The 26,229-nt window shown below is 39.6% G+C and overlaps 1 protein-coding gene across 2 annotated transcripts in view; it reads right to left on the bottom strand.

Annotated features, from left to right (window-relative positions):
• CPEB4 (cytoplasmic polyadenylation element binding protein 4) overlaps positions 1-25,990 on the bottom strand; it is a 38,849-nt gene extending 12,859 nt beyond the window's left edge. For both annotated transcript variants that reach the window (XM_032196640.1, XM_032196641.1), the window contains exons 1-2: positions 23,604-25,990; positions 13,514-13,595 (exon numbers count right to left, since the gene is read on the bottom strand). In XM_032196640.1, coding sequence (XP_032052531.1) covers positions 13,514-13,595; positions 23,604-24,725 — 1,204 coding nt within the window. In that variant the 5' untranslated portion in view covers positions 24,726-25,990. The remainder of the gene's footprint in view (positions 1-13,513; positions 13,596-23,603) is intronic.
• Positions 25,991-26,229: the final 239 nt, after the last annotated feature.

Below are 26,229 nucleotides of genomic sequence, written 5' to 3'. Positions count from 1 at the left end.
TCAGCATCCCATGCTGAGAAATGAGACAACTGCAATGCTGGATTCCTCAAATCTATCTTTTTTTCTCCATTTCTTTAGCATTTCAGATAAATGCATCAAGGGTCTATGACAGATTTATTAAACTCACAGGATATTTGAGCAAGAATTACTTTATAAACCTGAGAAAGATAAAGTGTTTATGCAACCAGTTCAACTGTTTATTAATAACCATGGAGTAAAATCAGTCCCAAATCTGAAATGCTATTAGCAGCTGCTACATATATTCTGCCACCTCAGCACTCCTTGCCACACTTCTTTCTTTCTTCTAAGAAAAAAGCCTCTGATATTTTTGCAAAAATCTGTTGCTTTTACAGTCTTTTATATAAAAAACTTAATGAATAAGCAACCCTCTCAATTTTTTGTCTCTTCACCTGAGACACTTAATGGGTTCCTGACCATCTCCCTCTCCGTCTCTCTTAAAATAACAATTTTTTGTACCTAACAAATGTGCTTAATAAATGTGTTCAGCTTTTTCTCTCTATAGGAAGCACCAGCAAGACTGCCAGCATGTTGTGAGTAACCAGAGGTGCAATTCTGCATGAAGTACACCATTCCTGGTGGCAAAGACATCCTGCTGAGGAAGCATGGATGCATGCAGGAGCCCTAAGTCACTTGAACCCCAACCTTACTACAAGCTTGTCCTGCAACATGTGTGCCCAGGCTGAGTAGCTAGTGCTCTACAGGCTCCTGCTGCCTTCCACCCTTCAGACTGGGAACCCTTACAGGTGTATTTTGTTCCATTAATTGTGCAGGATTTACACAAAAAGGCCAGCTCAAGAGACAGACTGCTTCAAGCAAAGGGATCAGCAAGCAGGAGGCTCTGGATCTTGTGTCTCATCCCAACTTGCTAAGGCCACACCACGACTATGAGAACCAAGCAAGCATCCAAACAAAGCATCCCTAATTAGTATTAATAAACATAACAATACCCTGGAATGAGCAGCCCAGCTGAATGCTCAAAGCTAAATTATGCCTGTATCGTTTTTGACATTTCGACAGCACAGACTTATTTCTAAAACATTCTGTACTGACCTATATTTTGAAATTGTAGCAAGCTTGACAGTGCTACGAACAAGACCGTTAAATACAAGCTAGGGTAGTTTATTATCTTTTTTCCCTACTACTCCCTGTGGGCAGCCGGGGTTGATCACAGTTCAACAGAAAGTGGATAGAGTCATAAAGTGTTGCATGACTGTCAAGTGAAGGAAAAGTACTGCTTGTTATGCAGTCCTTGGTTTTAGTTCTACAACGTTAAGGAAAAAATAATTAGGCCATGCTTCCATGACATAAGACATGCATATGAGTAAAAAATTTTTACTCAGTTCAAGCACATAATCTCACTTCTGTCAAATCATCCAGAGGACATGATATAGTTTATGTTGGCTGTAGAACAAAACAGATGATGGATGCATGATCTAAGCTCTGTCAATGCAGAATATAATGAGCAGGGTTTTTTTTTTTTTAGCAAGTCTAAGCTGACAGTGAATTTGTTCGGTATCAGAACTTTGTACCTTACAGTCACAGACATCTTTATCATATTGTCAGATGTGATCCCTGTTCTAAAAACTTTTGTCAAAAGCAAGGTACTAAAAAGGGACATAAGAGAGATTCCAAATGATGTAGATTTCAAACACTACTGAACATCAAAGCATGAAAAACATTCAAACATTATTTTCTTTACCTAAGATAACCTTAGAAAAATTAAAACACCCCTATGTATCTGGAGATTGCATATCTGTCACACTTTTAGCAGGGTCAAAGTCAGCATGAAAACAGAAAAGCAGATTACATTTGGGTAAACTGTAAAATCAAGAAAGCACTTTGGATGCAGATCTGCAAAATTAAGCAGCAGAGATGCCAAAAAAAAAAAAAGAAGAAAAAATGTTATTTACTTTTTAAGACACTATGTATTTTAAAATATATATATAAAACACGATGAGAAATGTAGCATTACTTTATATCCAAACTGACCAAGCAAATGCTGAAAAACAAGAGTACTATGGTAGAGGCAAGTATTATGCTTTATTTCAAGTAAAACCAGATGCTTGAAGACAAATATTTACCCATTAATTCTGCCGAGACCACTAATGAAATGAAGTCTCTGGTGTTTGGTAGCACTAGAATACAAGTCTGACTAGAATCCTTCATTTTCAATTCCAGGTCACTGACACAAAACACAGCCAACACACAAAAGCTGAACACATTCCGTTTATTCCCAAACCTTAAAGAGAAGCCAGCTATAAAACCTTCTAGTGCTGGCTCTTCTGATCGTAACGATTCACCTGTGATAATGTTGAATTAATTGGGTTTACAATGCAAAAAGGCAGCACCTGGCTGCATAGCACAGAGTATCAGCATAATAACTTTGAATGGGTTGGTTGCAGGCAACTTTAGGCACCAAATAATGGGGAGGGCAGCAGGGAGAGAAGCTGAGAAAGACTGGAGTCAAAGCTACTGTTCCCAAGACCTGTCCCATACACTCCAAGCATTTGGGGCTTTAACATCCCTAAGCAGAACTACCTTTCCGAGGGGTCTGTGCAGTTACATTTGGGACAGAAGCTGCAGAGGTACCAGGAGTCACTGCCACTGCACCAGGCAGGACCAGAGGCTTCCCCAGCAGCCAGCCCAGCCCAACACGCATGCAAATCCACCTCCAGGAGAAGCTCAAGCTAATTCCCAGGCTGGGCAACTGGGAGAGAAAGTCCTAGACATGGCTCAAAAAAAAAAGAGGAAAAAAAAAGGTAACTATTAAAATGCCAGGATTAGGTTTGTGTGAGAGCTTTAAAAACTACCACCATTATTATCCTTTTAGGGCTGATGCTCTCAGGTAGTCTGCCAGACTAACACAGTGCCACGTGGGCTGAACCTCAAAAGATGATCTTTCACACATTTCAACAGCAACTTAACTCCTCGTGAAAGGTGACAAACCGAGTCTCGCTCATCTCAAAAATACAGAAGCTTCAAAGGTAACTTTGAAGTTTTTTTTGCCACCAAACGGAATAACACAGAGACATCTTTTCCAAAATAGACTTGCTTTAAACCCTGCACGTAGCTACAACTTTGTCTATAAGGTACCGATATTTCTCCATAATTCCCATTCTACTACACTGGGTTATAGCAAATCAATCCGGATGGAACCCATAAATATCACTCATATCTGAATGTATTTCTTCCCTTCCCTCCAGGAACCCCCACAGGGTCAGAGATAAAAAATCAAAAGCAGAAAAGCAAATCATGAGGCAGAACCCCCTGCTGCAAAATGGATGTTAGTTTGAATTATACGTGTATTTCAGAAAAACAGCCGCCCTACTGCTGCTGGCACTAAGCTTTATTTTATATTCATGTATGACTTCCAGGGAATAGATAAGAAGTTACAAAAACATCCAATCTTCTCCCTCACTACTCTCCCCGTTTACGATATGGAATAATTGGCAGCATTTATCTTTTGAACATGTAAGTTATTACTGTATTCGTTTCAAAAATAAAAAGTTAAAGGTAGAGTTTACAGCTGGGAGAAGGAGAAGCATGCCACAACTTCGCCAGTAAAGAGCAAATCAAGTTCTCTGCTACAGAACTACTTCAAATGTGACTTCCTGCAGGGCCCAAAATATATCGTAATGATGGACTTTCTGACAGCAGGAAGGAAACAATAGGATGCCATACGCTAAAAATTGGTAGGCAGGATTTATTTACTAAGCGACAATAACAAATGATTGGTAGCATCTAACAACTTATTACTGAATTTATCGAAACACGGTAAAGATGCAGAAACCTTCACAAAGTTCACAAACCTTCCATTTGTGGTCTTGGTTCACAGGCACCGTTCCTGGATGCTTTATATATAGCATACCCTCAAGAGATGCTGGTATCTGCCTATACCATCAGCCTAACAATTTATGTAAAAGAACAGGCTGAATTATGCCCAGGCTTTAATGAATAACTTGAAATGCGATTCCTGCATGTGATTCTCAAGAGCTCAATTTACATTGGCATATACTAACATGCTGCAAGATTTAAAACCGGAGTTCCTTAAGTACAATAAGAAGTTCAAAGCAACTTATTTTTGTCTGTGGAAGGAATGATCACAAGGCAGCCTGGAATGCAACGTGACGGCTTTGTTCCTTTTTTAAGCATCCTCTTACTTCACTCCCAAACAATAAGGAAACAGTAACACAAGCAAGTCCCTATCACGCACGCTCAAGGCTCTGCAACAAACCATTTCCCCAGTTTTTGTTTTCACAATAGCAGTGTAAACAAGACACTGATTTTTCCAGGAATATATTTGAAAAAAACCTGTACTACACACTTCCCCACTCCTAATGGGAAAATTAACAGAAAACTGCATTTTGAAATGTGTCAGCACTTTATTTCCTCTGTCTAGATTCAATATGGTATACAGGACCGGACAGCAATACTATTTATTACGACAATTTAAAATCACACGTGAACAACCAAGGCATTTTTAGAATGCTTTCAGAAAGTTGACTCCATCTCCCTAGCCATTTGTGCACTAACACGAGTGCCAAGATAAATATTATTATGTAACATTACTATAAAAAACTTCAAATTAAATAATTTATTATGAATAATGTTATATACTTTGTCTACCACAAGTGTCCCCACATGCCACAAGCCAAATTCATCCTTTTCTCCCACCTATATGCAATCTGACTGCAGAGCTAGGATCCCTGTTTACAGGATTCCTAAGAAAGTAAAAGTGAAAGAACTTGGCTCTGCGTGCCTGTGAGGACACTCACCTCTTGCTTATCTAGAAATATGCAAATGACTGAGCCACTCATCTGAAAATCCAACTGTTTTATATATTGAAAGCAAACCCCAAACCTCCTAGCATCACAGCTCCAACAAATAATAAATAAATTAGGATAAGTAAGGATAAATCTACTGTAAGATGTATTTTCAGATTCCCCTCTCCAGAAGTTCTTACTGTTATACCTAATGCTTAAGTACTAAGGTAAATAAAGAATACACAAATCTATATACATCACAATTGTCTCTCAAAATATCTTAAGTAACCAGATTTCAGTCTGCTGCATTGTCATTCACATATATGCAGTGACTGCACGCTATGAAAAAATGCTTCTGGATTACTTGATTTAGTATGATATTCCTAGGAGGCTACTAAAATTAATTGAAATACTTTGAGTTTATTTTTTAGGTAGAGCAGCTGGTGGTTTTAGGACACACAATATAAATCCTAAAAGAATTAGATAATTTGTTTTGAATTCCAAACAAAAATGGGAAAAATAAATCTTATGGGCTCTTAATATCTCTTCAAAAAGCAAAATCTAGACACAAAAGTTAAGCAGGGGTTTATCTGAATCACTATTTCTATTCCCAGAAAAATAAACCACATTTAAAACTTAGTTCTACCTTTTCCTCTTTAATCCTCCAATAAAAAGCATTTCAGAATGCTTAAGAAACACAACCAGACGTCTCAAATGTGGGAAATGCTGTACTTGTTTGTATGTGCACTTTTCATTTGCTCTTCCTAGACAAGCACTCCCCACTATCGCAGCCAATATTTCAGGCAAGCTAAAGTCTTCTGTATTCAAGCATTCAAGAATCAACTCCTTTATTATATTATATATATATGATTATATATCACCCAGGCTTTCAAGACAAAGAAACCAAATTTTATTTGTTGCAGGTATGCAGAACCCTAGCCAGAAAACCACTAACAGAAAACCACTGACATACTAGTAGCTGCGAGGAAGAAGCTGTATCACAGAAATTTTGCTGCTTTGCAAGTGAAAATGTTTCACAGAGTTTGCAAGCCTTTAGCAGGTAATCCAAATGATCTCACATGCTCTGATCATCTTCTGTAATAGCAAAGATACTTTCAGAAGAGCCTGTCCCAAAAGACAACCATATATCTAACCGGTGTTACCTGACTTTCTTCTCTAGAAGAGTGCATGTAACAGACCACAGAAATTGAAGTGTGGTGCTGTTACAGTCTTGTTCCCATTTATACTTATGCCTCATTTGTTGCTTGCTTTCTTTAAAACCCATCTCCCTTTTCATTATATTTCCCATTTCTTCTTTATCTTCACATTTAGGAAAAGCACATCGGGCTTTTCATTCTGCTCCTTTCATGCCATTTCTAACTTGATAAACATGATGGTAGACAGTATGCAAAACGTGGCTAACAAAGGACTCAAAGAGCTAACAATTCAACATCAAGGAAAAAAAGTGAACAAAGCAAAAAGACCAAAGACAGGTAGTTGCAGCAGTTTGGGGAGAGAGGCAGGGCGAACTCTCTGTCTTCTAAAACAAAGCACAGAAACTACTCATGAAATACAGCTCCAAATTAAAGGCTTCCTTTGAAGATGATCCAGAATGGCCAGAGACTATCAAAGAATTCAAAATGAAAAAGAAAAAAAAAACTTAAAGCATTTGGTGGACAGTAATATTGAACAAGACAGAAGATTAAACTCTAAAAGATGACAAAAATATAAAAAAGAAACCAAGAAAACCTTAGAAAAGATTTTACTCAGATTAGCAAGGCTGCTGACATGGTATTCTGCACAACTCTGTTGGCTTTAACGCTTTTCAAGATGAAATCACTGATTTAGATATTGGAACTTTTGGCAATATTTTTGACGTTTTGTAGTGTTTTAAAAATCAGTAACTGCCCCACCACTTGCAGGACATATATTTCTAGGAAACATCTTGTTTAAGGAATATGAAAGGTGTTTAATTTTCCATGCAGACCCCAGAGGTGGGATGGCATGGCAAGGGGCCTATGAGAAATGTTTTTCAAGATTGGATAAAAACAACATAGGCCTCATACTCTAATGAAAGTTAACAGGAATCTTCACATTGATTTCAAAGCTGGACCAGGATCAGAAAACCCTGGGATATTTGTACTGCTCTGTGGTGGCAGGGGAAGGAATTTCCTGGCCTCAAAGGGTGGTTACATTAATACCCTCTAGCTCATTACTCAATGCCTCACTTTTTGACAGCATAAATCGAGGTGTTACTTTCGCTTAGCTGAATTAATACCTTACCTCGAAATCCTGAAGGACTGACGTATAAACATCTAATTCTTTGCCACCTGCATCATCAAGACCTATACTTCTGTAGAAATGCAGATGTTATCACTAGCAAATAAATTCTGAAAAAATCCCCAAGCTCTGAGCAGCACCATAAGCTACATACGACTTTTGAGATACATACAATTGAGAGTGTCAATAAATCCAGAGGAATTAATTTATTATAAACAGTAATTCACCTCTTCCAACAGTTATGTTCTGTAATTGAAAACAAATAATAATCCAGCACATTTCAGTACATTTCCCAAATAATTCTGGATAACTGCAAAGACATTTATTATAACATCTTAAATACTGCATCCCTGTCCTGGGATTTTTGCAGTGTTCACAGTAGGATGAAGATTTATAGCAGGCAGAAAGGAAAGCAGCAGTACCCTGCCTACTGCTTTATCCCTTAAATCATATGCATCATGGCACATGGATATGGTGTAAATTATTTATTAGGCAATGCACAGTATTTTCAGGGAGAGTAGAATGGGGCTTGGCTTTTTGCTGTTGATAGCAGAGAATTAAGATGCCAGAGCCAAGGAATAATCCAAGGCAAAATCCCAAACACCTTGACCCCGATGACACAGTGCGGCCTTGGGGCAGGCTGCAATACCTGCACGGGGCTGCCAAGGGAAGGGCAGGCTGTGGTTGCATTTCCATCAGCCTCAACACTGCCAATTTCAGAGTACCATAAATTAGAAACCCTGCAGGCACTGCCCCGTTGGCTCACTGCAGACACCAAACCCAATGCCTGCTCCCACTCAAGCACCATTTCAATACTTCAGCGGAGGGGCCGAAGCACCCGGTGCTCCCCACCCCACTACCCCTTGTTGACCCAGGACTCGGCCACCTCAGGAACCCTCCAGAAGGGGGCTGGCAAAAGGGGGCTTTCAGAAGGGGTCTGCCAGAAGCTGTCCAGGCCCCAGCCGGTGGCAGCCCCCAGCCCACAGGACAACCGCTAAACCTTGGGTCCTGCTGAGGGCCGCCTCTGGGCCCACAGCCTGCCCAGAGTTGGCAGCTTGAGGCACTGCTCTGCCTCCCAAATCAAGTTTTCCCTTCCTAAATCCCACCAGATTCAGCCTCTCTTACAGAGGGGCATTTGGTTCAGGGCACAAAAACAAATCTCGTAAATGAGACAGTTGGAAGATCGGGAATAGGCAGCACATGTAAAATCAGAGCCTTATGGACATTGCGACCGCTGCTGCACAAGGTTAGAGGCCAGTCTATGGCCTGACCTCGATATTTACTAATGGAAGATTTCTGCTAATTCTGGCTGCCCTGGGGATTTCACCTCCCTACCGCCTCGCTGGGTGTTTATAAGTGAAGGCTCTGGTAAAGTCCCATCGTTGGAAAGGCTGACCTAAATCAACATACACTTCAGCTACGAGCAAAGGAACTGGAAAAAAAAAGCATAGCAAAAGACTTAAAAATGAACATATTGAATATTGCCCCCAAATTATGAGTATTTGGTATATATGGAAAGAAAGCACACCCCTATTTAATAGCAATGCTAGAGTTTCCATTCTAACTCAACTGAAAGTGGATTATAACATAGTTGGGAGCTGCTGATTACAAATAAAACTCACCCAGATTCTGTCCCCTATCACAGCCCCTTTAGCAAAGGTTGGAAGCTATTGCTTCCAGATCCAGTTCAGCAGCACTCTGAGATAATGCTACAATTGGTTTTACTCTTAATTCATATGCACTCCAGCCTGAAAATCCCATTAGCCTTTCCTGGTTACTAATGTCGCCAGCAAAATTCAGGAAGACCCCGAGCAAGAAACACCTGATACAGTAAGTCATCCCAGAGACAATTGCAGCAAACCCTGTTGGCGTTCAGTGCTGTCGAGTGAAAGTTTCTGCACATTTTACAGTAAGGTGGATACGTCCAAGTTGCAGGTGAGTAATGCTTTGTTAAGACTGTTGATGTAAGGCACACAAACGAGACCAACTGTGATTCTGTTCGCGTGGTCTGAGGTGAGGCCACCACAGGTCCTGTGTGGAACCCGCTCCCATACAAGGGGCAGCAGAGGCCATAAAGACACCTGCAGCGTCAGGCCGCGGAGGCACAGATCTGCCAGAGGCCTCTGCCTTGCAGGACTCAATAAACAGATGGCGTACCTCTTCGCACAGAACAACCGTAGGGAAGAAACATTCATCTCAGCTGCCAACTTAAAGCTTTCCTCATTGCTATGAAAACATAAAGATGGTTTGGAAACAAAACAGAACCTCAAAATGTATTGTTTTAACTTGTAAAATAGCTCAGTTTGTTCTGTGCGAGCATAGAGGACCACTTACCCAAACAGAATCCTAGCCTTTGTTATTGAGAACCCTGGAAAAAAATGGGCCATATTCTCACCAGTATCACTGATTTTCTGGGTCATTTAGGAAACCAAATGGCCTATTTTACTCAATTAATACAAACATGTTGCATAATCCATAGAACAAGAAAAGAAACAACTAGTTCACTTTCTTCCCCAATACTCTGAAAATGCCGTCAAAACAGTTTTCATCCCTTTGATCAAAGAACACTTCATAAGGTTCATTGTGGAATCCTCACCTACTTTCTTCACATCTGAAATAGCTTTTCAAATCAACATGAAGGGGCTGATGATTGCTTAAAATATACAGTTAGGTAGATGTCATGTCACTCAGAAAAATCCTGAAGGGTGTCAGTTCTCATCGCTCTGGCTTTCTCATCTCTAAAATGTAGAGCTGCTGTTTGACTTGCTCTACCAGTGTCTGCATGTATATTCTGACCTTAAGCTACCTCTAAAGCCTCTCTTTTTGTGCATGAGAATCCTTAGCCTCATTTTTCACCACACAGCTTTCAGACAGATACTGAGCTATTCACACCCCAATTTTAGAGCGCTTCACAGTGCTAGAAGCGGATTTGCTGGTCTGGTTCAATCCATTTCATTTTGCACAATTTCCAGGCAACAACCTTATATCCTGAACTGAACTATAGGATATTTCAGTAATAAAGCAGCCTGCTGCCATAAAGTATTTAAAGACATTCAGTGTCATTTAACAAGGAAATATTTAGCCAACCTACTACTATTAAAGTAATGCTCAAATTGCCATCTGGAAGACCCAGATTCAAAAATCAGTCTCTGGATCCCGGGCTCAGCTCACGAAGGCCGAATACATTGTGAAGAAGATGCAATTAGTCTCCAGGGAAGGGCTTCTGCAGATTGTCATTGGCTATGCAGAATGCAGCACACTTGCTCGTGTGGATAAAAATAACATATTGAAATGGCAGCTGCTCCGCAAAGGAAAAGGATTCGCGCAGGGGTAAAAATATACATTAGAACGAGGAAAAAATGGTAAAACACCTATCATAAGTGCTAAATGGTAATATTGAGTATAGTACATCAATGGTAATTAATATTTATCTTCGAACCTCAAGCAGGAAACACTATTTCATATAGCAAGACAACACAAGAACATAATTATTAGGCTCCTAAATAAGCCCAAGGCCAGGACAGCTAATCACCTCAGTCAAGAGGTACACACTGTGAATGGAATTTTTAAGAATTTCTACTTGTAATTTTTACATTATCCCAAACCTGCTACTCTGAACATAGCAATTAAAGATAAAAAGGATTTCTTTAAAGGTCTAAAAGCCAGCGGATTTCAAACTGTGACCTTGTCCACATTCTTGTTTTGAAGGTGTATTTTAACACAGTACCTTTTTCTCTTGAAGTCCACTACAGCACGAAAGGGATGGTGTTAGTGCTATATACTAAACTCATATTAAGTCAATATTAAAGCCTCTCAAGGACTTGGAAGATAGCAGTGAGACCTATTAGATCATCTAAATTATTTCCATGCCATTCTGAGATTGCTCTCTACAGCATGCTTTATTAGTGTCTTGCCCAGGCTATTTTTAAAGTCTCAAACCCAGCAGCTTTTCCCTTATGAGAGTAGCCAACTTCAGTTTAAAAGCATTATATGCACAGATTAACCTAGTTAAAACACAGAACAAAAAACTTCATATGAATCTGCTTATCTAACTGCAGGTGTTTGAAATGGAAAGTAAGATTTTGAACTGACAGTCCTAATTTGTGATATTTTAAGAGTTTTAGATCCAAAGTTTCAAAAGATTCCTTTCAATCAGTTTAAATAAAGGTGATGCAAGACAAAGAGAGAAAACAGAATAGACAGAATCTGTTAAGATATAATCTTACACCAACTGATGTTGATGGGAAAAAAAGGCGACACAAAAGGTTTGTGGTCACACAAGCCCTTCTTCAGACGTGACTTGAAAAATGTTTTGTACCAGCAAGTTTCAATTTTTTTCCCAGCTGTATCAGTTGGTTTAACTAAAGGTATTTCTTCTCCTTTCAAATCCTGCCTTGCCTACAGAGAATCACTGCAGCATTACCACAACACAGGAGATGAGAGCTTGAATAAAGATCCATTCCTAACTGCATTACAGCAAATACGTTACTGCATTAAGTCTGCTATGCCAGATAAGCAGCAGTCCAGTTCAGTGTACTGCATGTTTCACCACATGCAAACTTAATGCTTTTGCTGAGGAGGCTCTCGAAAAATGAAGAGACTTCTCAACAATGAAGTACTTCACGTAGGCACTTAAATTTTTCATCTTAGTGTTTTATAACAACTAAGCATGAAACAGAAAGATGTGTAAAGAACTCAAGAAACAATACCAATAACAAAACCAGACTGGTATCACTGTGTTCCCATCAGTACAACGCAATGCCCACAAAACCCGAGACAAAGCGCAGATGACTCTGCAGAGGGGATTAACAACCAAGCTCAAGCAGGAAATTAACGTCTATCAGAACTATGTGTTCTTTGCTGATACACTTACTCCATCATCCTTAAAACACTGAAAGCACTCAAAAAAATAAAAGATTGCAATTGCAAAGAATCTTTTCAAAGCATTTGATCTAAAAATCACACTACCCTGGTTTAGTTGCTGAATATAAATACGTATCAATCTGACTTTGTTAAATTCAAATTTAAAGGGAGATTGTATTTGTCACCTTGGGTTGCTACCTTGCTAGATTTGAGTAGCTAAAACCTTGGTTGGGCCTGTCCGACAGTTGAACAGAAGGTGTCAGAGCGAATCCCAGGTGCTGCAGTCAAGGAAGAGCACCTGACTTTTAGTTCAGTGCACAGTGCTGGGGCATAGGATAATGCCATTTCCAGGCAGATCATAAAACAGACAAAAGCCTTTACTACTTGTCATTAATGAAAGCCTGACCCCCAACCACATAAATAGGGATTATTTTATTTTATTTTTTTTAATTTTTAGTTCATCCAGCATTGCTTTCTGTACACATTGAGCTCCCCTTGTCATTTCCATAGCAAAGTATTTCTTGGTATTTCTCATACTGGATTAATAATCAACCCTGTATTACTGCACAGTACTGGGGATGTGAAACGCAAACTGCGTTTCAGACCAAAGAGAATGCAACAAACAAGTTATTGCCAATTAATCAAAGGTCAGTCTTCTGAGTAAGAGTCACTATTAGAACATGCCAGATTTCATTAACACCACAGGCCTTGATATCAAAAGAAATTTACTTTTAGAAACCACAAGTCCAGCTTTGTTTTTTAGTGGTCTCATGACTGGTAACAAAACTGAATCATTGGAGTACAAATGAGTAGAAATAAGAGTTTGACTACTTTCACTTACACAATTAACCCTCAAACTGATGTAGATTCCTCATTTTACAGAATAAGAAACTAAACTTCTGAATTTTAACCCATAAGTAGTTTCTACTCAGGTTTAGATAAGGATGTAGACATTACTTTGAGTATTTTGTAAGTTGAGGTATTTTCAAAGAAATACTACCTTTGCTAAAAAAAAAAAAAAAAAAAAAAAAGGTAAGTCCCAACTACAAGTCAGTTTAACATACCCCCCTTTCTTTCCCAATGTCAAAAAGAATTCTGAATTCAAGGTGGCAAAAATGAAAAGAAAGGCAAAGGGATTAAAAAGTCAGAAATGCTCGGTGTTCTCAAAATGACGTACTTAAAACTCACTCTTCCCCAGGACTGAAAGAACTATGACTTCAAGCAGGAAAGCACTACAAAGCAGAAAGTTATGTCTCACTGATCTGCTTAAGATCCCGAAGCTGATCATTTTTACAGGCTGCACACATTGTATCTATTAAAAACAACACTGGCAACTTACACAAAAGATCAGCTTATGTTTGTGTTTCGCATTGTTTTACATAAAGACAGAACACACTCCAGTGCTCATGTGCTGCAATCGCTTCATCTAGGGACAACTGCAAAAAGGAGGCCTATCCGAGCTGACCCACATGCACTCGGTGCACATTATAACTTTATTTTTCCTAACCAAAACTGAAGTTTCTTATCCTAAGTAAGCATGTCTTCCCAATTATTTACTGCAGGAAATAGTCTCTTGCTAAATTTACCTTTCAGTGAATCATTTTCAGCTCTCATTATGTCAATTAGTGAATTCTCCAGTGAATGCATGTCGAAAGTCCTTGTACGATCCTGCAAGCAAATAAAAACAAACACAGTTTAGGAAACACAGTGTTAAAAAAACAAAAACAACAACAAAAACTACCCAAAACATAAAAACTTCAGATTTTTTCGATATCACTACAACAGACTTAAGCTAAAGCACATGCTTATATGCCCCTGAAGTCAAATACAAAAAAAATAGAATATTCTGAATATAAATCCAATCCATATTTATCATAACCAATTATTTCTTTAATAATATCCAATTCAATATTTTTTTTTCTTTTTTTTTTTTTGCTCTGCAGTTCAACTTTGTTAAAAAATAATTTAAGTTCACAGGTAGGAGGTGAAGATAGATCCTGGGAGAGAGAATTGCAAAGAGAAGTCATAAAACAGGCATTTCAGCCTGAACTAGAGAAAATCTGAATTCCAGAAACACATAGCTTTACCTTCACCTAAACTACTACCCCATAAAATTAAATAATCTATTTCTGCACAGTCAAATCAAATTCTGCATAATTATAAAGTATTTCACACAAGGAGTAGTGCCACCTAGTAAACCGGTCTACTTGACCAAGTTACCTCTGGTTTTTAATTCCCTGAATTCACAAGTTTGATATTCCAAGCATTACTCAAACTGAAGGCTTCAGAAAATATGAGGCAAGATGTCTGATGTGCCTAACCATTTCATTATATCAATCCATTTGAAGTGTATTTACCACATATTTCTTCATATTAACCAAAGACACAGATATGTCTCAGGTTTTCCCAACTAAAACAACACATTCTGCATCTCGCAAATCTGATGTTATATTGACATAACACAAAATATCCTGGCACTGCATTTTAATTAGTAAATTCAGGATAACCAAACTTTGAAATCTTTACACTATCACCAAAGGTCACTAACGGAAACAAAAAATCCCCCATTCACAGAATTATTCACTTATCCCTGTTATCCATTTATTTATTGATTTAGAGATTTGTAGAAACACTCTGCTGGAATTTTGTATGTTAATCAACCTCACATTTAATTTTCCTGAGTCCAAGGACTCCAATATTGTTTCCAAAGGTTTTATTTCATGCATCTTTTAAGAGATTCATCTCCGAACTGAAATCAAGCATGGAAAGTATCTGTTGACATAAGGAGGCAGGAGATTACAACATTATTTGGTCTAACCTGCTTCTCTGCAACTACCATTATTAATGCAGTGAAAATGCATTTCTTGTCCTTAACTCTAGCTGTGAAGCTGAAACTTCTCCAAAGCAAACAGATCCAGATTTGATCATGTTTCAAACTAGTGAATTCAGAAAGGGAATGCCCCTCTGATATACAGCTGAACACCACAATGCCCCTACTGCCAGTAATGGAGTGCTAAAGCAGTATCGATGGCAGTGCTGTGAGAGGCATTCTTTATATCAGACAATGATCAGTCACCTTGGACTTTAACCACTTAATACTATTTTAAGAGCAGGAATCCACTAGCTAATTGAGTCCTGATCCATTTTCAGATTTGTAAGTTACATTCCAACTGCTAAAAAATCCTGTTTTCTAACTAAATTTTCGGACAGTTTTCCTTTCCTTGGAACAGCGTGTTACTGACGCAGGACTGGCGAAGTATTTCTACCCGGATGTGCTGAATTTCAAACAGCATCAGAAAGATCAGAGTTGGGAACCATTTGCTTGATTAGTCTAGACCAAAATTAAATTTGCTATGAAAAGCATAGCGTGGCCCTGTCTCCCCACAGCGCTTATTTCCTTGGTCATCTACATTACATTGATGCGTCTTAGAGAAACTATTGCAAGCATTTGGATTCTTTAGTTTCACAAGTTTCCTACTGGTTTCTTAGTAATATGGCGATATTCTGGTAATATTTAGTTTATTGTTTTGGTTTATACATTACTAGTTCTGGAATATTTCAAACTTCAGTTACACTAAAATACCTGAGAAGAAGTGGGTCCTGTGGTCTGCATGCTGGACCCACTGGGATCCAGCAGCTGTATAACTGGGGAATGGATACTGGAAGAGTCTCTACATTTTCAGCAGTCTTCCTAAAGTGACAAAAATAGCCTAAGACACAGATGAGAACATTTTCTGAAAACCCAACATGCTTCAGAAGGTCCTCTTTTGCTTCCTTTCTGCTATTCTGCCTTTCATATTGCCTTGTGTTCCTTTGTGTGGAATTAACTTCATCTCCAACCTATGAACAGCTGTAAAATTCATACGGGGTGCGGAAACTGGGCAGTCTCAAGTCTCTGCTGAATTTGTGGCACTTAGCATTTCAGTTGTCTGAGAGAAACGAAGGGTAAAACCAAAGCCAAATGACTTCTGATGTACTGTGCTGCATATGTGCTGCACTGCATGAGCCCTAAGACAGTCTCCGGTCTCTAAAATATCTGTGTTATGCTGGATTGAGCTATAGTAACAAACAGAGGGTTTTGCTGCAGTAGGTAGTATTTAACATTGAGAACAGAGCTTAAACATTTGAGGAGGAAAAAGTAAAATGGAATTGAAGTGGTTAGCTGATAGGAACACCATATTCTCCAATGGAAGCAGCGTGGTGAGGAGGTTACAGTTTTCCCCTTTTAGCATAAAGTCCATACGCTTCTAACCATACTGCAGATACTTTAAAACATGGCGCTGTGCACCAACACAAAGATTAATTGGTTGTATTCCTACCTGCAGCCATTAACAATGACATAAAAAGAGGGACTGGCTAGGGAACACACCTGAAATACGGCCTGCATTCAAATTCCCCCTCTCCAGTGGTCCCAGCAACCTGTCACAGTAACCAACAAAGCTGTCACAGGCTAGAGTGCTCTCAAGATGCTGATCCAGTACTATTTTGTGGGAAGATGAGTCTCATTCCTCAGCTGTTTGAAACAGTTTGCTCCTCCGTGTCTCCACTCATTGATTAGATAGCAAACCACATTAAACACAACACTAGGAACCACTATGAACTGTTAAACTGAGTTTGGGTATGTTCCTGAAATGAATGCAGTGCTCCACCTCTCTGGGAATGCAGAGTAATTTCAAGAACTTGGCATATAAGTAAACCTGTACACATTTATCCCGTGAAAAGATGTCTCTCTTATAAATGACCTAAATAAAAACTAGCCGAAATGAAATCAGCAGTTTGCACACTTCTTATTATAAAAGAACTCCACGAATCTTATTATAAAAGAACTCCACTAATTTAGCTGACTACCTACCAAGCTACTGAAAGGATCCATGCTACCAGGGAAAGTCAGCATTGGTAGTATTTTTTTTAGATTTTTTGTAAAATTTAAATACATTTTATTCTGAGACTGCTTTGAAAATAGTAGTGTGAGTTTTGCCAATCTTAATTTCCAAGATGATCAGCACATTCTATCAGTATTTACACATATATCGAAATACACGTGTACCTTACACACAATATATCTAAGGGCTGAATATATTTAAGGACTGAAGCCATGTTAGCGGTGGTGGCTGTACTGCTGGATACATGTATAACTCTACATTTAATTCCATGACATCAAAAAGCTGCAACAATCAAAATATTGATCACTGGCTGGTATCTAAATCTGGGAAAGAGCTATTCTCAGATACACATTAATTACAAGTTATAAAGCAAGTGAGTCACGCTGTGCTCAGTAGAAAAAAGTGATGTTTTCTTCAAGATACTTCTTGTAAAGAAAATTAATAACAGTGTAATGATGTTTTTAATGGATTGATTCACAAAGTCACAATGCTTTCCTTGGAGCTGGACTGCTTACTGTACTCTTATTTACTTACTTATTTGTAAGGAAAAGATATAGGGATAATGACTACCCTCGAAGAAAGCAAAGTGTATAAACTCCAGTAACAAAGTAAGTTAACTACAATCTGATGTTATTTACACAGATTGATCACAAAACCTTAGCTTTGCAACAGTGTGTTTTACTATATCTAAAAGTTTGTTTTATCAGAGAGCTCAACGGGCACTCACATTTGCCCTTGGGAAACTGGAAGAGAGGTAGACAGACATCAGGTTGAACGCAAGACCAAGAAAAAAAATTAAGCTGCAGTCTTAATACATTACTACATTTAAAATGTCATCCAATATTTTGTAAGACATTCATTAAATATCATTTTGAAAAAGTGGCATTGTTTTCACAAAATATACAAGGTGGCAGCTAGCAGATCTGGTTAAGGGAAAGCATCGAAATGGTCAATATTCTACAGCAGCAAACATTCCAATTTTGAACTAAACCCTGTCCAACTTTGTCTACAGAAAAAGCAAAAATATCCTGATTCTTCTAGTGGCTAGAAAGTATTTATAACTAGAAGAGTGCTCATAACAATGCAATCTCCTTGTTAAAGCACAGTCAGTAGAACCCAGGACTTCAGAGCCACAACTCCATCATGGGATTCATGCAGTATGGGCAAACCACTCCACCTCTCTGACCACAAGCTTTTCCCCACTGACATCCAGACAGGTTATTTTACCTTTAGAGGTCTTGTGAAAAATGGAGCCACTTGTAAACAGGAATTTTAATTGCTATTCCATTTATATTTTTCTAAGTTCAAAGACATTTTGTTCCAAAAAGTCCTGTGGTACCAAGCACGTACAAGGATGTGCTGCTATAAAAAATATATTAAAAATGATTTTTTGATGAACAGGAAGATCATGCTTGACACTCAGAAATCCCATACCTGAGGTCTCCTATACATCAGAAAAAAACATAGGTCTAAATTTAGTAATTAAAGTGCAGACCCATTGTATTTAATCTGCACCCATGGCACTATCATCACCTGAACAATTAATATTCAACAAGTTCAGAGTTTCTATTGAGTGTTTCCCAAGATGAGCCCACCAAGGCTAAAACCCCAAACGGCACAAAAAGTAAAGCCTGGCGAGGTATGAGCACCTGCTGGTAGCTGAGGCTGTACCTAATCTTAGGAAATCTGGTTTCTCTGAAGACTGAAGAATCAATAATAACACAAAGTCTGCCACTGAGTTAGGCAATTTATTGAAGGTGATTAAGCAGGATTTACAAAGCAGGTGTAATTAGAAAACTGGGGCTTGCTTTATTTATTTAAATCTTTGTCAAATCAGAATACTTGTGAAAAGTAGAAAACTGACAGCTGCATTTGCTACCCTTATTATAGCCCAGGCAGCCTGAAACTTTTGGAAACCTCGTACCCATTTCCCACAATTAAAGAGCCTGATGTCTCAGGCAAAGTACAGCGTGCTGGGAGAGGTAGATTGTAGGCACTAACAGCAGTTTGACATCTTTCTATTAATTGCAAAGCAAATTTGGACTTGATTATACTTCTGGGTAGGCTTCTCCTCCTTCCCACCGCCTTGCAAAGGCCCTGTTCCAGCTTCCCATCCAGTCTGCAGTGAATTAAAGGCTTGGAGTAAACAGGTTTTTCCTGAAAGGATGTTGCTGGATGCTGCCCTGAGCATCTCTTAGAGCTTCACCAGGGAACAATATGAAAAAGCTGGAAAAGTTAAGTGGCGGATGGATGACACAGGAGCTTTTTTGGGAGGGAGCACTTCTGCTTTTGTCAAACTTGAAGTTTTTTTTAAGTGTTAGAAATTACAGACCTCCATAAAAATTTCCAGTAACATGCCTGATTCTATTTTAGCCACATATTAAGGTTTTTTTTATGTACCTTCTATAAATTATGTTCCACAGTATCTTGTGTTCTCGGTCTTTGTGCTGGGCTGCTAAGTATGCAATTCATTTTCAAAGCAAAATGCTTAATAAGAGTACTCCTTTTAATCTTTGGAAAATACAAACATAATTCAAATAGCTTTTCACAAAAGCTCCCTTTAAAAAGAAACCCTGAGGTCAAAAACGCACAGGAGGGCCAAAGCCGGCGTATTAACGTCAGTAGTAAGTTTATAAAACAAGAACAGTGTTAACTTCCACAGTACTTAACTTGTGCATGTCATACCACATTAGAGTGCTCCTCATTCCACAGGCCAATAGCTGTGGGGAACAGCACACAAAACACTAATTACTGCACAGCTGATGGAGTCATAGAAAAAAGGGGTGAACAGACATTTAAAAACCCAGCTTCGAGTATTTACTCTAAAATGATAGCTTGAAATTTCTCGGCACGGTTGCTGCGGCAAGAAAGGAGAAGAAAAGCCTGCAAAACTTTCTGCAAAAGCAGCAGCCTCACTTTCTGCAACCAGCCCTATGGAAAGGCTCCTCAGCAACAAAGAACAGATATTAAAATAAAAAGGCATGGTAAAGAAATTTCCTTGCAAAATTCTTCCAAGAGGAAAGCTTGGCAAATGCACTCAAGAGGGCTTTTTTTTTTAATTCCAAATTCCTGGGAATTTGTTTGTTTTAACATGCTTATTAAATCAGCCCATTTCTATGGGCAAACAAATCATGACGTATAGCTCAGAATTAAAACACAGTCTGTAATCATGGATGTGTTTTCTCAAACCTTCCATATCTGCCTGAGGGAGAGAAAGTCCCTCTGGCACAGCCCCTCGGTGGATTTGGAAGGGGTTATATACCTGGAAGCTAGCCACTGAAGAAGAAAGGAAAAAACATTTTTGAACAAGTGGATATAATGAACTGCTCTCCAGTACAAAATTCTTTGAAATGAGCAGTTATTGTCAAGCCTGATTCCAGGAAGAAACGCAAATTATTTTGAATTATTTTTACAGAAAGCTGAACACTATTGCTTAATCTGCTAGTGCCTTCAAAAGACCGATTTAAAAAACAGCACCACACATGTGAAGATGAGATCTGGAAACCTGGAAATGCCTATCAAAGCAAGATTTATGCATTGCATAACAGGCAGGATGTTCCACTCTCATGAGGAAGTGCAAGTACATAGCAAAAGGAAAGCCAAAACAATCTTGAGGGCAACGCTGCAGTAAAATGCAATTACTGAACACTCAGTTTGCCAGTGCTGCAAGGAGGGAATAGAGGGAATAATTTTAAAAATCTGTAGCTTTGTAAGATGTAACAGTCACAGTCAAGATATTTCCTTTTATTAACTCCCAGGGAAGGCTGTTGTATCCAAAAACACATTATTATTTTTTTTAATTTTTATTCAGGAACCATTCTTTCATTTGGAGACCATTTCCTTTTAAAATGAATACACAAAGAACAATGGCTTTTCTCTTTTCAAAATATCTTTGAAGGGGGAAGGCTGCCCAGTGAGTGGTTAAAACACAGTATCGAAACTTAATTTCATTAACAGATTTGGTAATAGTCTTCCCTGACCTCACCTCAAGTTCCATCTCTGCAACGTGAGGATCCTACCGACGTGCTGCTTCTGAAGTGTTACGAGACCGAATTCCAAATGAAAAATAGTTGTGACAAACACCACAATGTTTTGCATGAAGCTCTCAAATACCAGCCAGGCCACCACCAAATTGTAAGATTATCAAGCATCTCAAGGCAGCATTTTCCTTTTATCTGCGCCGTTTGGAATGCCCATTTCATCTCAAGCGTCCCAGGGCCAGGGGCAGAAGTATTTGAAGTGAGCAGCAGCTCCCATTAGTGGCTCATGGGGACATTATGCAATGTTGTCCTCTCCAAAGAGGAAATTAGCACTTACGCTTGGTTACCCTAAGATTTCCATCAAAACACAGACTTCTGTTTCACCAGGCTTTAGAGTAAAGATAACCTTTGGGGGAAAAAAGAAAAAGAAGCGATCCCCAAATATCTGCAATTACTGGTTTACATCTTGCTTTATAAAGGTACTAATTTTCACTAGACTGCTGCAACACTTGTTAATGATTTAAGCAGCAAAACATAAATATTGCATGAAAGGGATAGTTGTATCAAATTACCCCATTATGTTGCTGCAGCAAAGACAGCTTTCAGTTATTTCCTAAATAGGAATCTAAGAAGATTCCAGTAACAAAATAGCCTTGTCCAGCACATGATTGCATCAAGGAGGATAGTGCATGTAATATATACATATATATATATCCATAAACACAAAAATACAATAAGCAAAACTCCTTATTTCTGCTTTGAATCAGTAATATAATCAGCATAATCAAGAAAAAAATAAAAAATACATCAATGGTTAAATTTTACATCATTTGTTTCCAGTGATTCAAAAATCCAGTATGCTTTCCAAATACAAAGGACCAAGTAACCAAAGGAGATTTAAAAAAAAAAAAAAAAAAAAAAGTTATAAAAAGCAGTCATCCAAGATGGCTTCAAAATTAATCAGCATCTTTCTAGGTCTGCAGTGCTGAAGTCCTGTTTTGCTGCCCTGCCCTTTTCTTCACAGAAGTGATAGTAACAGACTGGAAAGCACTTCACTCCAACACTTTCCTTTTCTTGGCATGAAGAAGTGTCAGACTTGGTCTTGACATGTACAGCTTCATCTCAGCGTTTAAGTAAACAGATACCAACATGCTACACAAAAATTATTTCTTTACCACGACCAAAATAAGCATGTCTGATATTTTATGTTTGGAACACAACCCAAAAGCCAAGGTTGACGTTGTTGATTTCCTCAAATTTCCTTGATATCGGACCAAGCACGTTTCTATTGGAGCACATACATTTGGGCCTTACGCACAGCAGCAAGAACATGCTCGATCTCATTCTGTCACTCTGTACATCAGCTACGTGTCAGGGTACAGAATGAATTAAACTGCGAGCCAAGTATTGCTGCAGTGAGGCTGAAAAAAGACTGACTCCAGCTGTGTCCCTTTTTCGACTGGTTTCAGTGAATAAATTGGGTTTGCTGGACACAGGTTCGTTATATTAATTAGAAATCCCCATATTAACATCAATTATGCGATGCATTGTGAATTTGCATGGGCTCTACCTGATACCAAACCAGCTAGCAGCTCTGCAGTAGGAAAAAAAGGTCTCTAATGGAAAGTTAGTGCCAGCAGCTGCCCTGATGTCTGAAGGCTGCATATGCTGGCCCTGCAAACCCAGCAGAAACTGAACAGGTTACACTCAGGAGAACTAAACCTTTCCTACGTCCGAATCCACTGTGCCATTCTTACACATATTTATATTTCTCTAGGGTGGTTGATAACATGAGGCATATTGCACAGTTCTTATCTCCTGATCTCTCAAATTATTTTAAAGTAGGTCACCCTGCTTCTTACACCATGGCTAGAAATACTGCAGTCATTTTGAAATTTTCACTTTTGCCCTCATTTGAAGATGTTTAAAAAAAAAAACACTAAATGTCAAAGAATTCTTGGGCTTATGAATCCACATTAAAGGACTTCACAAAAGTCATACACACACATAAAACAAGTTTTAACTAATGGTCAGGTGAAGAGTTTTAATTTTTACTGCCAGTGAGGATCAGCAGTATACAGTTCTTTTCAGATTCCTAAAAAGTTAGCCTAGAAGGAGAGAGCAAAATGTCAGACAAGCTATCCCCTATCAGGATGAGGCCATGTGAAAACACAGGAGACCACCATCTGACATTCGTCCAGATCTATTTCTGGTTGTGATTTAATGGCCTGTACCCAGAATTTGCTACGGAAAGCAAAATGTTTTGATTACCACCATATAAAAAAAAAAAAAAGAAAAAAACAGTTTCCAAAAAATGCTACAAAAATTCTGTTGCACTACAAGTCCATATGGTACTGCAAAGCAAAATACAATCGCTTAATACTTTTCTCAGATGTGGTGTGTTTTCAAATACTTCAGAAGGCCTCAGATCTCTCACACTTCATCAGGCAGCACTTTTTTCCTTATTCCTTTTTGTAGGTGTACTTGCTACTTGCAACTACATTTGTTCTTTGGTTATTTCTTCGTGTGAATAAATATTAAGCTGAAAGAAACGGGCTAATTATAGATGCCTGGTGGGATATAGATATTTATATGACCACTGCTGTTAAAAAAAAGCAACAACCAAGAAACACATGATTCACAGCTCTGAGTGTAATTACTATGACATTTCAAGTTAGCCGTGTGGCTTTTTTTAGTTGCAAACACAGAAGTCATACAATCACACCATGCCTTCAAATCCCCATCCCACCCCCTCTATGGCATTTTAATGCACTCCTGTTACTTTTATTATGGATATAACAGAGAATACTCACCTGAAAAGGAAAAATGTTGTCAGCTCTATTCAGGCTGTCTTCCATCCACGATTTCGGAGCAAAGGTCGAGCTGGGTCGAGCATATTTCTGCAACTGGATATGATTACTTGCAAAATTCTTCTTTAAGGGCGAGATGGAGTTCAGGGGTGTTATCCCTCCGTTCAGTCCCCGGCGGTGGTCTCGACCTTGGGACCCACCCCACCCACCATATCCACCGCCCCCGGGGCTCCATGAAGATGGTGTCGGCGATGGGCTTTGGTAGCTGCTCCATGGAGAAGGCGGCTTGTTTAGATTATTAGCCAAATGAGGCAACTGATTAAAAGCAGCATTTCTGTGTGTAAATGGAGGCGGATGAGGGCTTGCAGGAGACCTCCTCTGTTGCTGATGCTGATTGTGATGATGCTGAAAATGGGGGTGATGAGGGTGGTGCTGAGAGAGGGGTCCGATTTGAGGGGAAAAGCTACCACCAAAGCCAGGGCTGACGTGATGTGGAAAATTCTGAAACAGCAGAGCACCATTATTAGCCGAGGCAGTAGGGACCCCTCCCTGGTGAAAAAAACTTGCATCTTCATTGATTATTGTAGAGGAAGAAGGAGCGATAGCTGCAGACCAGTTACTAAAACCAGTCAGAGAAGATGCAGTGGATGTCAAGGGCTGTGTCGAAGTGCCTAGCCCCGAAGCCTCTTGATAATCAAATCCTGTTAACACCGGCGACTCTATTCTTATTTTCTCCTTTCCATTGCCGTTCTCCGAAGAATTATCACCCTGATTTTCTTCAGTTTTAGCTTTCTCAGGTTCAGAGAGCATGCCTGCTTCCTGACTTTGACTAGGGGAAAGCTGCTGTTTTTCTAGGGACTCTTGCTTTTCCTGTTGCTGAGTTTTAGATTTTTCTGACCCCAGAATCTCATCCTGAATATTATGGGCAGCTGGAGCAGGAAAGAGCCAAGCTGACCCAGCACTACTGCCATTGGCAGCTGTGTTATTATTTATAAAAGCAGCAGGGCTGGGGGTTGCATTTTGATGATGGTGTGGAGGCTGCAGATGTGGATGAAATCTGACTGGAAAAGCTGACTTATTTCCAGTGTTGTTTTGCACTAACACTCCAAACCCGTAATCCCCCATTTATTATATTTAGGGTTTGAATCCTCTGTGTAAGAACAAGTCGATGTTTAGTGTTTACCTCTTCCTCTTCCGAGGAGAGATTATTAAGTATCCTGGTTTTAGCTAGATATTCCAGTTTCTCCCTCCACGCTATTTATTTCAGATTTGGATATAGATTTCTGTTTCTGCAAAAGATAGATTTCTTCAACTATTTAAATGTGTCAATTGGTGCCCGTTTCCTCCCTTCAGCCAGGAGAAAGGGAAAAATAAATCTTTGGTTCACAAAATAAGAGGTTTCCTTTTTCTAAACGAAATGCACAGCAATGAGAGAAAAAGCTTCTGGGGAATAAGGATAAAGAGATTCTAACTATCCTGTTTTTTTCCTCCTCAGCAGCCTTGACTCGCCCATAAATGAGTTAAGAGGAAAAAAAATATACAATGACGTCTGGTCCCCCGACCCCTTGGCAGCAAAAAAATAGATTTAAATCTGGAATAATTTAATACATCTCTATAATCTAATATATATTTGTCCTGTTCAAAAAGAGTCTTTGCTGTGGGTAAGAAAAAAATTTACCTCAGGATTTCAGCATTCAGAGGGGTGAAAAAGAGGCGTGAGTTGCAGAGGAGGCTTTTTACCGTGCTGCTGTGTTTAACATATTATGTGTAGCAATAATATACACTCCGTGTGTGTGTGTGTGCGCGTGTGGTTGTTTAGAAGGGGTAAGATCTTATCTCAGGAAATTAGTATTCTGTGTGTGTTGGGTGGGGAGTGAGTTGTGCAGGAGAAGGGTGGATTCTTGATGCTGCTCCTTTTGGGCTGGGTTTCTGAGCTCGCCAGACTCGCTTCTTATTTATGATCCAATATTTGCGTGTCCTTCACATGAGCCCTGGCCGTCCGCGGAGGAAGATTTTCATCTCAGAAATCAGCATTCAGCGTTCGGGAAAAGGGAAGGGAGGGGACAGCGAGCTGTGCGGGAGGAAGGGGAAGGCGATTTTCTTTGCTCTCTCTCTCTGCAGCTGGGAGGGTGCTCCTGGTGCCGGATCCGTGGGTTCCCTCCGTGCAGGCTGGATGTGCGTGGACGTGGTGAATTTTTATTTTTTTTCCCCCCCTTCAGGGTCTCCTCATCCAGCCGGGCAGGCTGGGCTGGGTGCAGGCAGGCTGGGCTCTCCAGGCCCCGGCTCACTGTGGGGTTCCCCCCGCGGTGTCCCCCCCCACCCTCACGAGTGTCCTGCAGTGGGGGTAGCCTTTTTTTTTTTTTTTTTTTTTTTTTTTTTTCTTCCTTTTTTCCTTTTTGTTTCTTTTACCTCAGCAGAGGAGCAGCCTCCGGCGAGGAGGGGAAGGTGCAGGCGGCGGGGGGCCGGGCTCCTCTCTCCCCCATGGAAGGCGTTTAAGCGGCTCTCCCGCAGATCTCAGGGCAAGGGGCTCGGCCGCCGGCTTTCTCGGGGAGCGGAGGAGGCGGCGGTGGCGGCTCCTGGGAGCAGTCCTTCCCCTGCTGAGCGTCTTCTGGGCTCCAGGCGGGCTTCC

This window comes from Aythya fuligula, chromosome 14, assembly GCF_009819795.1.
Source record: "Aythya fuligula isolate bAytFul2 chromosome 14, bAytFul2.pri, whole genome shotgun sequence".
Classification (NCBI taxonomy): domain Eukaryota; kingdom Metazoa; phylum Chordata; class Aves; order Anseriformes; family Anatidae; genus Aythya; species Aythya fuligula.
This window is presented reverse-complemented; position numbering and strand designations above follow the sequence as displayed.